At 36.2% G+C, this 17,544-nt stretch overlaps 1 protein-coding gene across 10 annotated transcripts in view; it reads left to right on the top strand.

The window, feature by feature from the left end:
* Window positions 1–17,544, top strand: part of KDM6A (lysine demethylase 6A) — a 201,420-nt gene that overhangs the window by 93,030 nt on the left and 90,846 nt on the right. For 9 of the 10 annotated variants that reach the window (XR_013444622.1, XM_078064293.1, XM_078064296.1 and 6 more), the window contains exons 5-6: window positions 2,859–2,917; window positions 11,637–11,757. Coding sequence is in view for 8 of the 10 variants with exons in the window: in XM_078064293.1 (XP_077920419.1) it covers window positions 2,859–2,917; window positions 11,637–11,757 (180 nt within the window). In the remaining 2 variants the exon portion in view is untranslated. Of the gene's footprint in view, window positions 1–2,858; window positions 2,918–11,636; window positions 11,758–16,367; window positions 16,486–17,544 lie in introns of those variants that run through there. The other variant, XM_078064300.1, reaches the window with a different exon arrangement.

The raw sequence follows: 17,544 nt of genomic DNA, 5'->3' as shown, positions 1-17,544 counted from the left end.
TTAAATGGTTGTAGCTTGGAATGTATTATTATGCACTTAATTTCATAATCTTTTGTCATTAAATTGTAAATTCATTGAGGATAGGGATTTTTGTCTGCTCACTACTGTCTTCCTAGTGCTGATAACTCTGCTATGACTCATAATAGATGCTCAATAAAAGTTTGAATTACATGGTTTACTGTTACGGAAAAATGAGATTTAATTCCTTGCTGAGATATATAAGCTCCTGGTTAATAGGAACCGTTCCTCATACTAATTCTGTGTCATCTAGGGAGCTGAGTTTAATAACTGAGCTTAAATACTGGGTGATTCAGTTTACTAAACCTTTGGGCATCTGCTGTGTAGAAGGCACTGTGCTAGGTGATAACGGGATACACACATGATTAGCATTCCTGCCTTTGTGGCATTTTTGTCTGATGAGATGGGGTTTAGTCAGTACACAAATAACAAAAATATAGTAGTTAAGAGTGAACCCTGGAGGCAGGCCTAGATTCAGTTCCTGTGTCCACTACTTAGTACCTGTCTTTTTAAGCAAGTTGTTTAATCTTTCTGATCCTTGTTTCTTTATTCTATAAAGGAAGCCCTCCACCACCTCATAGAGTTGTTTGAACCTTCAAAAAGAAATGATGATATTAGCATTTTGCATTAAATTAAGTTCTTACTATTAATAATGTCTTAGGATAGAGGCATTGTGCAGGGGCCAAATTTAGAGGTTGGAAAGATTACTTCTGGGTTGAGGTGGGAGAAGCAACAGAGCTTCATGGGGAAGATGCCATTTAAAATAGATCTTGAATAATTGATAGAATTTATAAGGTGGCAGGGATAGGGTAAGATTTCCTAGAGTGGGAAGGATAAGCTAGGAACAAAGTAAGGACTATTGGGAGATGCCAGGTATTTCTTGAAAGCAGAAATGCTCCTCCGTAAATTCCACCACACCCCACCCCACCTTCTCTGGTAATTACCTCAGTCCGTGACAGATGTTAATCAGCCGTGCTCCCTTCCCTGCAGTCTCTCTCACCTGAGAAGACAGTTGTCTTTCAGATCTAGACTTTCTGGGTCGAACACTGCATGACTCGGAATTAACTACTCCTGCATTCTGAATATCACTGTTCTCCCCACTCCCCATCACCTGCACAGACTAGGTTGCATACTTCTTGACAGCAGGGAAGTATGTTTTTATCAGTTTGGCTTGCTCAACCCTTGAGTATTGTCCCTGACACCTAGTAAATGCTCAGATTATTTCAGGGGGTGGGGGATGGGGTGATAAATGAATGATCCTGATTAAAACCAGTTCCAAGCAAATTAAAAAAATTTTTTTAAATAATCAACTTTTGAAATAGATGTTGTCTGAGACCTTTGTGTGAATCCCCACATCTATGAATGCTCTCGTAGCATGTAATTTTCTCATTTGGAAAGCTGGGGGTAATGAGGATTTAATGAAATTAAATCTTCATATTTATTACATTCTAAGATATACTTAAACATTTTTCAGTGTTTCCAGAAGGGTACTTGAAAGTCAGAGGAAGTGCACAATATAATCCTAGAACAAAGTTTAGTATTAAAAAAAATTAATTGCAGGCCAAAAAGTCACCCAGCTGTTTACACTTTTGTTTACACTTTAAACATCACTGATTTTTTTTTTTTTTCCCCTCTAACCAGTGACTGATAGCAATTGTGGGATAAATACTCTAGTCCCTCACACCTAGGGCAAGATGATTTAGGAATGTTCCACGCTGTCTACTAAAGATCCCCAGCAGGATTCAGACCCAGTTGTATAACCAGCCATATTGCACCCTTCATTGGCGTCCTTCCCTTCCCTGCCTCACTTCTCCACTCCCTTATTGGTATTTCCTAGGGCAACTTCCCAGATAAACTACTTATATTTAAAACCTTCTGTCTCAGGGTGTGCTTCTGGGGAAATACAACCCAAGGCTGTATGGCAAGAAGCATTTTATTAAAAGTCTTAAATTTTCAGGTTTTAGAATATAGGTTTGTAGAAATTTCTTCACAAGGATCAGTGTGAAAGCTTTATTATTATTTTTAAACAAATAAGGTTTACCAAAACAGATTTGCTTATGTGTTGGCAAAACATGTAATAGATACTCAAACATTTGCCCTTTTTGAAAAAAGGGAGTAGCTAGCTAGTTCCTATTTGGAGGCCAGAGGTCAGAATGAGTCTGGATAAGCATCTTTCTGTTTTGTACTAAAAAATGAATCACTGATGTTTATTTACTTTTTATTTTTACATTTTTTTAAAGATTTATTTATTTTTTAGAGAGCGCAGGCACGGTGGGGTGGGGAGAGAAGCAGAGGGAGAGGGAGAGAAATCTCAAGCAGACTCCCCGCTAAGCGGGGAGCCCAAGTGGGGCTGAATCTCAGGACCCTGAGATGATGACCTAAGCCGAAATCAAGAGCTGGACGCTTAACTGACTGAGCCACCCAGGTGCCCCAGGAATCACTGATGTTAAAGCCCCAAATGTAAATGGCTAGGTGTCATTTTAGCATGTGTGGGGTTTTTTTTTTTAAACACTAAAATTTGTTCTAGGTTTATATTGTGCATTTCCTTTGCATTGTAACTACCTTCCTGGCAGCACTGAACATAAAATTAAATGTAGTTAAAGAAACAAAGAACCAGAGAAAGAATACAGATGGAAGCAAGAGAGAATAGGATACCATAATTCAAACATTTTCTTATTCCTGAATAATAGGTTTTTATTTAACATGTTCCCATGGAATTCTGCTGACAGGGTTTTTTTTTTTTTTTTTTTAATTCCAGGGCAGGTTTGATTAAAAAGAAACCAGAGAATCTCTCCCAAGTTAAATGGTTTTCCTAAGTCTCTTTTTCCTTTTATTTACAGAATGCTGCCTTTTTATATGGTCTTGGTTTGGTCTACTTCCATTACAATGCATTTCAGTGGTAAGTTGACATAAAACTAATAACTCCCATTATTTCTAGTAAATGGCTTGTTTTGTTTGATATTTTGTGTGTATGTATAATAAATACAAAGTATTTTAATGTCACTAAGCCTACAGTTTTAAGTAATCTCTTGAACTGATTAGATTGTTCCTTCAGAGATACTGACTCACTTTAGATTGTTAGAGTTGTATATGTTTATAAAAGAATATAGTATGAGATTCTGATTAAAGAAGGCTTAGATTGGAAAGCTTTTGGAATTTCTCACTCATTATGGACTAGTGGTCCCCAGATTATTTGAACTGGAGAATGACTATGCTCTCACATCTCAAGGTCTGTGGGTAAATGATCTTTGATGACCAGTATGTTTACCTTTTCAAACTTTTAGATAAGATTGGCTGCTTACCGCCCCCTCCAACATACATACCCCAATATACATATATGTGTGCACTAGTATTTTCCAATTTCCAGTAACTAGGCACCAGATTACAAGCTCTCAATTCTCTCATTTATAAAATAGGAATAATGGTATACCTTCAGAGTCAGAGATTAAATATGATAGGAATATATAAGATCTTATAAACTGTAAAGTGTAGGGCCCTTTTGTTATGGCCTTTGCCCCCTTGTTGCTTTTCTTGTTTATGAGACAAGATAATAATGTTCTCCAATGGAATTAACATAGAATTTGAGTTGGAAGAGAGGCATTCTGGTCTCAGCGCTGTCCCTTAATTTGATCTTGAGTTAAATAGACTCCCTAGGTCTGTTTTTCTTGTGTGTGTGTGTGCGCGCGTGTGTGTGTGATTTTTTTTTTTTTTAAGTGCGTTGTAGTCACTTGCCTTTTCTACTTCACAGAGTTTTGATGATCAGATGAGATAATGTATATTTTGTAAACCATAAAGCCCTTTCCAGACATTTTTTATTTGAAGCATATGCAATTTTATCAGAGTCTCTTTTGTTCTCCATAATTTTAACCTGAGCGAATGCTCTGAGAGTCCAAAGCGAGGTTTTGACCAAAGGTTATAACCCTGTCATGTACCTGTTGGGCACCCTGGGTATTTATTACAGAGCTTTAAAATATGTATTGGCAGTGATTCAGTATGGTTTCCCTAAAGGTGAAACTGTAGACATGGATGACTTTTTCTGTGTGCTTTTTCTTCCCTCTTTGCTTTTGGTTCTGTTGGGTTTTGATCATCTGTGGAAGCACTGCATTGTTAGAGAATACCTGTGTGTATATATAGAGTATTGTAATCATTCAGATCACTCATTTTGTTTGTAAACTTTACAAAACTTTAATTGATCTTTATAAAGAAGCTTTGTAATTTTTTTCTCTTAAATTATCCATTACTGTAGAGCAATCCTAAACTTAAGCCTCCTAACCTCATGTCTAGTGCTTCATATTTAAAACCAAGGATAGATTAGGACTGTTTTAAAAGAGTCTTAGTTTCTTGAAGATCCTATTCATAGAATACACAATTCTAAACTTTCAGAACCAGAAGTGGTTTTAGAGAACTTAGTTTATTCCCTTAATTTTGTAGATAACGAAAGCAAGGTGTGTGTGTAACTGAATATTATGTAACTGTTTAGTGGCAGAAGCGAGGTTATGTTCAGATTCCCCAGTCTAATGTTGTTTCTATTGTACTGTGTCCCCAGGTTTGAAGATTGACAGGTAGTTATTTTTTTAATCAGTTTTCGCAGTTGTTCTCCTGGGCACATTGGTACATTCTTTATGGCTAGCCAGAAGTAATTTATGTGAAACCTGAGGCAAGGAACTCTACAGTTTAGGAATGGACATGTATACCACACACAGGCGGTTTTTCACCTACCTTTGATAACGTGTGAGCTCCCTGTAGATTGAAGATAGAGACGTAAAATCAGTAATGAAGTGAAACCATCATCAGTTCAAAATTGGATTACTTTCATTAAGTCCGTGACCATGTCAACTTAGGAGACTTGTAGCTGTGGAACATTATATCATATGATTCCTTATCTGTATATGATATCTGTATCCTTCAGTTGACCTAAGAAATGAAACTGAATGATAAAAGGACAATGCAGTGTCTGAATTAACAAGTGCCCTCTGGTCTGTTGATCCTGTCCTGGTCACCACCATTTTCTCACATCTTAAGTTTCAACTCTAGCTGCTTCCTAAAATGACATATTTCACACCCTGTCTGAATCCATCCTAGCTATGTGTTTTCTCTCCTGCTGGTCAGATGTTTTTTTCCACAAACTCTCGTGTCCCATCCTTTAACTTATCTTGCATTTCTTGAACAGCTGCAGAATTAGAAAGCATGGAGTAGTTGCTTGGTGAGTTTCAGAATACAGCCTTAAGTGTTAGGAACTTCCTTAGGTTAAGACTGTGTGTTTTATTTGGTTTTATTTGTAGTAGCTGTTAACTGCTGGGATCAGGCATTTTTCTTTTCCCTGAAATTATTTACATGAAATTTTGGGATATGTTGAAAAAATTTTTCTAGAGAAGAGTGTGTTATGCCCTTTTTTGTATTGTCAGCTCTAAGGATCTGCCTAGGATGTCTCAGAATGTTTTATCTTTAGTATATTTGTAGTTTAAGTAAAATTTGATACTTGGTAATGGTGTCTGTTGGCGTTTGCTAGGTTAATAAGTATTTGGTGATAATGTGTGCGACCAACATGTGTGTTGGGGTTGGTGACAGTGACTTAATATTATTGAGAACAATTTTATTAAGTATAGTTTTATCTGTTAACTTGTTTGCCTTGTTTCTTGCTATAGTCTGTCCATTGTTTCTTTTGGAGTTGATTTTATGGGTTAGCTTCTAGATCACTTGTTATTTGGTCAGTTTTTCCAGTTTTCAGTTGCATTCTCTTCTTGGAGGAGCCCATGTCAGAAAGTAGTAGAGCAACTGTAACATCCTCATTGTACTTAACGATGATTATTCAGTTTTACTATTGATTTTACTCCGTATTGTGCGACCAGAGTTAAAAAAGATGCCCAGAAGGGGAAAGATACAGAAGCACAAAGTAAAATAGGAACATCAGAGAGCTAGAACCAGTCTTTATACAGCCATTCCTTTACAGGTGCATGAATGCACGCCCATGCCTTCACTTGTTCTTGCTCTTGAAAGGGGCACATTGCTTGGGGTACCTTGAACTGAGTTTCTTCTTGCCTTATAGTGAGAAACCTGTGTCCTTGGGTGAGAGGAATTGAAATACATACAGTAATAAATTATTATAGCTTATAGCCATACTTCTAAATATATCCATCTGAAAATTCATATCATTCCTCTCTTTCTAGCCTGCAACCTTTTGTATTCCCATTGATCAGTATCAGAAGGGTCTTACGGTGGCAAATTTAAGAGATACATAATTCTATGCTATAAGCATAGGATTTTGGAAATTAAGCTCCCAAATCTAATTGATAGGCCTGGTAAGGAAATATAGTGATTATTGTTGACATTAAAAAGGGTTAGGGGAACGAGGTGGCGGTGAGATTAGAAACATAGAAGTATTAACACAGTACAAGTGAAGTGTTTTTTTAGGGTTAATTCCTTAAGTACTGTACCAATCACAAGTGTTCTTAAAAGTGTAGGAATATCTGTTCTCCATTGTGGTGACCACTTCGGGTGCAAATGAACCTAATGTCTTCGTAATACTACCATTGATCCTGAAGCTTGTCTAGCATGGAGTCTGGCAAAAACTTAATAAATGTTTTTGAGCTATCATAATACAAAGTAATGCTCTTAGATGAAAAGCTTAAGTATAGTTCCATTAAAATGAAACAGTTTATGTTAACATGTGTTATTTATTATGTACACTTCTGTTTTGACAAAACTAGCATTTAACTAAGGCAGTTCTGGTAAAGTTATGCTTACCAGTGACACATAGATTGTCAGAGAGAATTTGGAAGGGCTTGGACTAATTAAGCTTCAGGGAAATTATGGATAAAAACATAAACCTTTGCAAGAGGGGAAGGAAAAAATGTCTCCCACTGTCTGGGGTGATGAAATGAAGACTGGCTAAAGAGCAAAAAAAGCCATGAAGTAACACATTAGCAAATGACAATGTGAAGAACTCTTGTGTGATATTCTAACTTAGCTTCACATTTAAGGTCCTCTCTGGTTCGGCCTCAGATGGTCCTTCTTGCCTCCTGTTCCCCTAAATATATTCTTTGTGTCAGTCACACTGTATTAACATTTCCCTGGAAACGTATTGAGCATTTTTTTACCTATGTAACTTTTGTGCCGTTTATTGTGTTTGGTCTGCTTTCTCTTACCATCTCCACCTTTAAAAATCCTGCCTTGCCTGTCTCTTTGATTCATCAAATCTTTCATTTGTCTCATTTAAAAGGAACCTCTACGTTTCATAATATCTGTATGTGGAAGTATTTATCTGTTGCGTGTATACATGTTATTACTGATTTAGAGTTAGAATATTCGCCCTTTTATTAGTATGAAATTCTGTGGTATTAGACCATTTATCCCTTCAGATATCCCTGAGGGAAATCTCCAGACTCAGCTTTATTAGCCTTAGAAAAGTTAAAAGTTTTATTATGTCTCTTTCCAAATGTACTGAAACTGTGCTAGGGACATTTAGTTAATATTATTTTTACTATAGTTTGGTAAAGTCCTGAGGAAGCTTTTTCTTTTTAATGACTGTAAAAACAAAAAGTGCATATTGCTGTGCATAATTATCATTGGCATTTTTTCTCAAAATCTAAAGGATGTAGTGTTTTATATCACCAAAATTATTGCTAGAGAATATGCTTTAATATTTGAAAAGTGTAAACCTTTCCAGGCATTGTATCATGAAAATATTTTATAGTTTTGGGTAGCCATTTCTCATGTTCTGAAATTCTCTGTCATCAGAATACTGAGGTCAGCAGAATTTATATGTGTTGGTGTTTTTAGTCTAGTTTGTGGTGCAGAGATCATGCTCTGGCTACATACAGTTTGGTGAGATAAGAACGTGGTAAAATGATGACCAAAATTAGAATGTAGTCTGAATGATAACCTATTTTTTCCACATACTCCTCTGTCACACACACACACACACACACACACACCCACCCACCCACCCCTCTTTTTCCTTTTTTCCCCTAAGGTGGGAAAAAACTGAGGAAGCACACCTGGAAGTTGGGTAAAAAGCTTAGAAAAGGAAATGAAAATGAACCTAGATATATTTTGTTAGATGAGAGGAGCTCAGTAAATAGACTGTGGAGCATTGCTGTCTCCTCCCCCCACGAGAAGCCCAGTCAACCAACTATAAAAGTGATGGCATTAGTAAACATCTATTAAATTTAACCGTTCTCTGTATTATTTAGACCATTAAAGATAAAAGAGGAGTGTGGACCTCAAAGAATAGGCCACTTGGAAAAACTGGAGAGTAGTATACCACTACATAGAGAATAAAATGATTTGATTATAAAGTGGACCTAACTGCTGGTTAACACTAAGCAAAGCATAGTTGTTATTGAGTTTGGGTGGTCAGTCTTTTAGGTAACAGTGGATTTAGGGTGAAATAGAAGAATAAAAATATTTCAGATTAGGAGACCATCCTGAGGAGAAGCAGTGAAGTCAAGAGGGCCAGTATTTGCATAAAGAAATTCCCGAAATAAGCCAGGTCATAGCTGAGGAAGAATAGTATTGGGTCATAACTGGGAGTAGAGTTGAATAGGTACTAGGTTCTGCTCACAGAACTTAAATACTACATGGAGATTTGACTTAGAGTATCATGGTTAGTAGGCAGTTACAGGACGCACATGTTTGAGGAAACATAGGTAAGCCAGAGCAGAGTGAGGGTGTCCTTAAAGAGTGTATCTATTTCAGTAATCTAGTAATGAGATATTGAAGATTTGGTCTGCAAGGTATTGAATTTGAGGAAAACTTTGAAACAACAAGAACTTGATGATTCGATATATATTGGCCATACCATCTCATGGGCACTTTTTATTTATTTATTTTTTAAAGATTTATTTATTTGCAAGAGTGAGTGAGCTGTGGCGGGGGGGGGGTGGGTGGCAGAGGGAGAAGAAAGAGTCTTTTTTTTTTTTTTTTTTAACAATTTTATATATTTGTCAGAGAGAGAGAGAGAGCAAGCACAAGCCAGGGGAGCTGCAGGCAGAGGGAGAAGCAGGCTCCCCGCTGAGCATGGAGCCCAATGCGGGACTCAATTCCAGGACCCTGGGATCAAGACCCGAGCCGAAGGCAGACACTTAACCGACTGAGCCACCCAGGCGTCCCGAGAAGAGAGAGTCTTAAGCAGACTCCGAGCTGAGTGCAGCCTGATACGGGGATCGATCTCACAACCCTGAGATCACGAACTAAGCCAAAAGTCAAGAGTTGGCTGTTTAACCAACTGCGCCACCCAGGTGCCCCTCATGGACACTTTTAATAGTCCTTAAAGAATAAACATAGGGTAGCCCAGACTAGTATGTTGGAATACAGGTTTTTGCTTATAGGTTAATGGTTTTTTTTTTTTTTTAATTTCTAGTGTGTTAACATACATAGAAAACTTGTTAAAATAAACCTGTGTTTCTTTGCATTTATGTGACATTGTGAACTAAGTGGATAAGATGTCTGCACGAAAGGCACCTATGGAGTAAAACACCTCTACAAATTTAGGGGTTCAGAGGAAAGGCCGGAAATAGAAAGTAAGACCAAGTAGGAAATAATTTCTCCCGGGGGTTGCTACTGATGCTCTGTGTTCTCCTTACTGCTTTTCTCACATACCCTTCCTTAGTTTTTCTTCTTTTTTTCTCCTTTATTTCTTTTCTTTGCTGTCTTCCACTTCCCTTCTTTTTCTTTCATACCTTTGACTCAGGCCTGCCTGGGTTTTTTATTGGCATGTGTGGACATTGCTTAGTTCTGACCGTTCCACAAGAGAGTTGTCTGACCCATCTCATAAGTTAAGGTTCATTAGGATTTTATGAAGCATTACCCTCAATTTTTATTATAAAATATAACATTTTTAAAAATGTATAAACAGAAGTATACATCTTAACATGTTATTTATAAAATAAACATTCATAACCATCATTTGGGTCAAGAAATAAAAAATTGCTATTAGCCCAAAAGCTTCCCCCAAACTCCTGCATACCCTTTCCCAATTGTATCATGTTTTAATTGGCCTCATTTACAGCTGCAGTTGTTCTCTTCCTAACCTTTTATATGCTGACCCCCATCCCCCAACAGTTGCCTGTTTTATTAGAAGATGGTAGCACTAGTCATGACCAGGAGAATAATAAAGGCTGAACTGTACCTCCTCCTATTAGAAAGCTTTGAGAATAGTACAGAGAGAATGTCTTAATAACATGCAGATAAGTATCTTGAAGTCTGAGAGAAATAGAAAGCTGCCTTTGAATGAGAGTGGTAATTTACACCAATTCTTTTCTGTCAGGTCTTTGACTCCCCTCTTCTGCCTGTACACATCAGATATTAAAACACATATACACCCACCCATTTAAAAAGCCATCTCACACATAGATCCCAGCCTCCTCTTCAGGAAGTAAGTATTTTACCAGGTATAAAAGTATCTGATGCCAGACCTATTGCCCCTGCCCCTCATGATCAACATTACCCTTTAGAACCCTTAATTTTAGAATAACCATGTACATAGTCCCACACAATTTTTTTGGAAAATAGATAATGCATGAATCAAAATAAAGTTACTTAAAAGACATGGGGGTATTGTGCTCGTTTTGTGGTATAATATTTTGAACTTTCTATATAAAAGATTGACTTTTCTTTTGGAATCCTCTGAGATTCTAAATAACCACCTTTAAGATAAGTAGAGGCAGAGAATAGTTGATAAAAAGCTTTGCAAAGAATATATTAGCTGGTACTTGGGATAAGTCTTAATTAAATACTGTAGAGAGATTTAAAATGACAACATATTGTTATATCTGCTGTTAGAATTTTCAGAATTCAAAGTAGACATTTTTCCTTGTCATGATTTTAATTTATTTTTTGTAGGTAGTATATTTACATGATCAAATTAAGGTGTATAAAAGTGTATTCAGTGAAAAGTGTTCCTTCCTTATGCTTGTTATTTGCTCTACTGGTAATCAAGACCATTTATAAAAGTTTAATTGTGAATTTGGGGCAAAAATAGACTGATAGACCAATGGAAAGTGATAGATGATAGAGAACCCAGAAACCCAGAACCTACATAAATAATGGACATTTGATTTAGGACAAAGTGGCACTGCAGAGCTGTGCTAAGAATGGGCTTTACTACAAATGATGCAGGGGCTGTTGGGTATCTGTGTGGAAAAAATGAAATCTGACTTCACACCATATAAAAATAAGGTACATATGAATTGTAAATCTAAACATGAAAGACAAAGTTTTAAATGACTTACTCTTACAGAATAGACTAGAAACAGGATTAATCTCTCCTCTTTAAAAAACAAAACTACCTGCCCCACCCCTCTTTCCCCTAGGAAATTCCAGAAACAATGAAATCAGTTATTTAAACTGAGAATTTTAAGCCATAAAATATTATTTGAACAATTGATTATACATTCATCTGATCTTCCTTTTCCCCTTTTGTATTAGATGATATACTTTCAATTATATAAAAGACCCAGGTGCCACTTCCCAGTCTTTTTTTTTTTTAAAATAATACATTCACGTAACACATTTTCTTTAAAACCATATTGCATAAAGCAGAAGTTTTACTGTGCTACCAAGCAAAAATTCATGCAAGTGTTAAAAAGTTAAGATATCTTATGTCTATATTCTTTCAGGGCAATTAAAGCATTTCAGGAGGTGCTTTATGTTGATCCCAGCTTTTGTCGAGCCAAGGAAATTCATTTACGACTTGGGCTTATGTTCAAAGTGAATACAGACTATGAGTCTAGTTTAAAGGTAGGTTATTGGGTTTTTTCCAAGATACAATGTTTTCATTTTGTGCATTTTTGGGGGGGATGGGTTGTTGTTAAATATTAGAGCATTGAGAAATGTTGGAATTTATATTGGCACTTCAAAAGAAAATTTGAAAATTTAGGCGAAAGAACTGTTTTATCAGCTATGAACTGGAAGATACACAAGGTTGGGTTTCAGGGTACAAAGTAATTATGATCCTAAGACATAGGTAACTGATGATACCATTAAACTTTTTTTTTTTTTTTAAGTTTTAATTGAAGTCTGTCATCAGGAAAAGTTGAAGGTTTCAATCTCAGTTTGGACCTCTAAATCAGTCCACTATAAGCGATTGGCCAGCATAGAGGTCAGGTCCAGCTGCTTAACGGTGCTGTGTCTGTGATCCCATCCTGGCCTATTTATTTGCATGGATCTCACTAGAAATCTGTCGACCTCTACCAGCAGGGCACATGTCATGTCTAAATTATTAAAAAAGTATTCTCTGCAAGTCATTTGAATCCTGGTTTGTGAATATAAACATTGTTAGAAAAAGATAATATATTGTTGGTTAAATATTTTACTTACTATGGAAATTTGATATTTCTCAATTTTTTTTACTGAGTTTCTTGTGCCGTTTATGCCATCACTTTAGGTCTTACTGGGCTTTTCATGAAAATAGTGCTTTCTTGTGCAACAAGAGCATTGCTTTTTGAAGGATTAGAAGTTTTAGGAAAAAGTTTAAGTTCTTGTGAATTTAAGAGTATAATGGTTGCCATGTTCTAAATATCTCCATTGCAGATTATCTTGATCCTGAAGGGCGGGGAGGGAGATAAAGAATGATAAAGAGACTTTACAGTAGGTTGTAATTTGAATTTACTAATAAGGTACTACTGAAGGTTTTTTTTAAAAACTGTATTTAATTGTTCTAGAGTTTTAAAATAGACAGTTATGCAACTACTGTTCTATCTTTCATGAGTTTATAAAGAACAATGCTGATAATATGAAGGAGTGATATACAACCAAAAACACTAAAACAAGTATGTGAAGTATTTTGTTTACACAGTTGTCAAAGGTAAGTGCAGTTTGAGGAATTGGTGCCAAGGTAAAATTAGGTAGTGTGGAGAGTAAAGGATACCTGGAAATTGCCAGATTTCCTCAAATATAGAGCAGCACTTCTCAGACAGTTGACCCTTGAACAACGTGGGGGTTATGGGCACCAACCCCCCCCATTTGAAAATCTGTGTGTAAGGACTCCTCAACAATGTAACTACTAATAACCTACTGTTGATTGGAAGCCTCACCTATAACCTAGAATTGCAATACATAGTTTGCGTATGTATCATGTACTGTATTCTTACAATGAAGTAAGCTAGAGAAAAGGAAATGTTATTAAGAAAATCATAAGAAAGAGAAAATACATTGATGCAAAAAAAAACCCATATATAAGTGGGCCCATGGAGTTTAAACCTGTGTTCAAGAGTCAGCTGTATACTATGGAATGTGAGTGGATTTGAAATGGAAAATGCCACCTTGCATATTTTAACCTCCTCTTGGACATTCATAGTATATATTAGCTAACAAAGATTCTTAAAATGTCTAATAATACAAAATAAACTTACTTGATCATTTTAAAGTATTGTCACAATAGAACTATTATGTGTGGCGGACATGTTTTTGATAGCAGCTTGGTAAATGTTGCTCAGGAGATATATTTGAGTGGAAAAAATAATCAGATAATGTCCCATATTATAGAATTTGGCTATCTCTGAACATCAGTATAGTGGTGTCTTACATAATTCTGTGGATGCAGAGCTCTGTTTCTATGAAGGTGGCAATACTTAAAATCCTTTTTAATCAGGGGAAACAGTGTTGGACAGTGTTCCTGCTTACTCAAATTCAGTAGAGACTTCCTGTGTACAACTTTTGTTTGTTCAGGCATAAAGGCTAACAAACCTTCAAGTCATAGCAATTTTAGCAAAAAACTCTTTAAAAAAATAAAAAAAAATTGTTTTAAGTTAAGTACAGTCTTCTTGTTAAAATACTTGATAATCATCCTGATGTTTATTTCATTTGTGTGAACAGAGAAAAGAATTTTAGGAGTCCTTGCTATTTCTCTTCCCCATAACAAGAAGGTTGCCTTTGATTTTTATCTCATTTTGACGTCGGCTTTTTTTTAGGCTTCTCTCTCCATTACTCCTTGTCTGTTTTCAAAAGGAGAATTTTAGGCATCATCATTTTTAGTCAAGGAGGAGGTATTGCAAATGAAGGTAGGAATCGGAAGGAGTGATATGTCCCTTTCCCCTTAGATGGCCTCCAATTTTCCTAAAGTGGACTGGCTAGTACTTTAGTTTCATATGGATAGATGTGGAACCTCTGACTTTTCAACTACTGAAGCTGTTTCCTAGAAGCACATTTCTTGGTATAGATAACCAGAAACTTCAGAAACTCCCAACTGAAGCTGATTAAAATAACAATTTAAAAAAAGTAGCTTGTATAATACATGTGAAGTATAGCCTTCCAGATTGGTTGATTCAGCTGATCCAAGGTTTCATCAAGGAATCATTTTCTTCTTTGTTCTGTGTTGGCTTATTCTTAAGGCTGGTTGCGAGGTACAATCAAAGTGAAATGTAGAAAACCCTAAAAACCCCACCAAAAAACTATTAGAAGTAATAAATGAATTCAGTAAAGTTGCAGGGTACAATCAAAGTGAGATGATTCATTTTTCATGTCTCATATAAAAAGATATTTTAGAGTAGTGGTATAGGTGCTTAGTATAGTGCTGGCATATGGTAAGTGCTCAGTAAATATCCAATCATCATGTCATAAAGGAGAAAGATCTGACTTCCTGTTGATCTCTTCAAGAATACTTCTCTTTGCATCTCATTGGCCAGAAATGAGCACTGGTCATTCTCAATTGATTCCTTATCAAAGATGTGGTTGTAGGTGTAGGCCCAGTTTTGGAGCAGGGCTTAATTCCCTAAATACACTGTTCTTGTCTGGTGGAGGAGTGAGGGGTGGGTAAAAAAAGAGTATTTTGGTGTGGGGTGGTGTGGGCAATCCGTCCATTATAGATCAGGTCTTCACCTCATTTTCTTTCCCTATGCTTGAAGAGGGATATAGCATCTACAGGTTTTCGATGATAAAATGCAGTTTATTTTCATAATAAATTTCTTATTTTCACCTACACATGAAATAGATTCCAGGTCCTCCTGTTTTATTTGTATCCCTGGTAATAACTTTTTTACCAAAATGTATCTCTCAAACAGATTCATTCTGTTTTGGTACTATGTAAACAGCTCTCAGAGCAAGCAAATTTGGTTTTAAAATTTGACCCTGCCATATGACTAATTGTGTGACCTTGGGCAAGATGCTTAACTCTTCTGATCCTCTTGTGTCTGTAGTACTCGAGTAACTGTCCCCACTCTACAAGATTGTTGTAAAGATTAAATTTATATACACACACAGATATATACGTACATATATATAGATATAGATATATGGAAGAATCTGACAAGTTTTTTTAGCCCCCTTTCTTAGTTCTCAGTTTGTCTGCTATATCTAAAACTCCTCAGTTTGGGACCAGTGTAGATACTGTTTGTGAAATCCATTTCCCATCCTAGAATTTAATACTTGTATTTTTGCTACTCTGCCCATCCTCAGAAATGTGAAGTTAATGCCCAGCTTACTTTCCAATGATACAGTTTTACTTTTCCATTAAATTGGCCAATAAAGATTTCATGTGTTTAGTGAGTGGTGGGGGTATCAATTCTTAATTTATTAACTAGTTTAATATTATCTGAACCAGAGTCCATTCCAGGGTGACATTTCTACATGGTATTTGTTGTTTTTCTTCCCTGCTTCAGATATATCCCCACCCCCCCCCAGGGGGGTTTGGTTGCCTCTTTAACACCATATAATTAATTCAGAATTTTATTTCATTACTTTTTAATGGTGTTAATGATAATTGCTTACATTTGTTATATATTTGAGGCAGTGTATGATCATTACTTCAATAAAAGTACAATAATTTTGATAGTTTTATATAATGCCTCTAATTTTCACATCCTGGCAGACTCTTAATTATTTCCTTCATGGAAGGAAGGAAATGCAAAATAAGATGTAATAACACCCATATTCTTCAGTCAGTAATGCCAGTGCATCTATTTAATTTAGTGAAGATTATGTAGAAATTCTCCCTAATATTTACATATTTAAGTTTCCCTAGACTATGTCAACATTGGAACTTTTTTGGATTTTAAAGGTAAAGAGTGTGGCTTTTTAATGGGGACCTGTCGGTAATTGGCTGGATACCAATATAAGTTCCTTCATAATTTGGCATAGTAGAACCAGTGTTTTAAAATTTCTAGTCCGTTGTATACCTGTACTTTCGTAAAGTACAATAGAAATGAGTTGGGAGACTAGGTATGAGGACACTGTTACAGGAAAAAAGATGAGCAAGACCCGTGGGATAAATGGGTTCTCAGTGGATGGATGGATGAGAGGTAATACATTCTATAAATCTTAAGGAGTTAATTTATTAACTCATTCAGTGTGGAAATAGATTCCTCATTTATTGGCTTAATTCATTTTTTTTTTTTTAACTAAAGTAGGTGGAAAGGCTCTGAATGGCAATGAGTCCTTTGGGAGTATACTGAGTGGAAGTACCCGAGGGATATCAGATGTTGGTATAGACAGACAGAAGTCTGGAGCCATAAAGAAGGGCTGTGAAAAGAAGTAAGATTTTGAACATCTTCAGTATATAGTGTCTTTTCTTTTACTTTTTTATTAAGGGTACTTTTGGAGGACTCCAGATTGGAAACTTCTTTTTTGAGTGAAGATTGCCAGGATCCATTAGCTGTTAGTTACTGGTGTGCAGTAGAGTTTCTCCTCAAAACAGTTATAATAACCTTGTGTTACAGAGAATCAGAAGAACTTGAGTTTGAGGGCTTTGAAAGAACCTCAATCATATCAGCTTATCCAGCAGTGTGACACATAAGCCCTACTAGAACTTTCCACTTTCAGTTCTGTATTCTCATTTTCAGAGACCAAATCCCCGAAGTACCATCACATCCCTGGACCTTTCCCTAGTCTCATCCATTTATCATAGACTATTAGGTTTAGGAATGAAGTTGTTGGTTTTAATTCCTACTTTTAGAATTGTGGCAATCTGTAACAATGAAAAAGAAAAAATCACTTGACTTGGAAGAGTACACTACTTATCTTCCCTCTTCTCACTTAAAATGGTCCATAAAGCCCTCTTTCATAAGGGCTGTGTAAAAATAATTTTAAGTTGTTTCCTCAGCCTGAAGTACTACTTCTTTTCTTTTTCCCCTCATCTACATCTTTTGGATTCCGTTAGGGAATTGTCTTTTAAACTTCTAATAGAACATTCATTTCAGTGAGCCGTGCATTCAGTTTCGTAGATGCATAGCCATAGCACAGTGCCTGGTGTTGCCAACATTTTATTCCTAAAGGCTGTGGCTATACTAATTGAATAGAGACAACAGTATCGACTACACACACCTTGTCTAAATAGTCTGAAGTAAAGTTTTTGGGGGCAAGGACACAATTTAAAAACTAAAATAGTGGCATTTACCCCTGATTGTGCATTGGAATAACTTGTAGAACCTTTTTTTCTGGTTTACAGGATGTCAGCTCCAACCCACTGATTCAGAACATCCAAGATTGGATCTGGAATCCAAACATTGCTCTAAATTTTAATAACTTATGCACACATAAATAATTTGTTAATTACCCCCCCCAAAAAGTTATATCACTGCTTGTCTTCAGGAT

Source organism: Halichoerus grypus, chromosome X (genome assembly GCF_964656455.1).
Source record: "Halichoerus grypus chromosome X, mHalGry1.hap1.1, whole genome shotgun sequence".
Taxonomy (NCBI): Eukaryota; Metazoa; Chordata; class Mammalia; order Carnivora; family Phocidae; genus Halichoerus; species Halichoerus grypus.
Note: the sequence above shows the minus strand (reverse complement) of the source record. Positions and strands in the feature narration are given on the sequence as shown.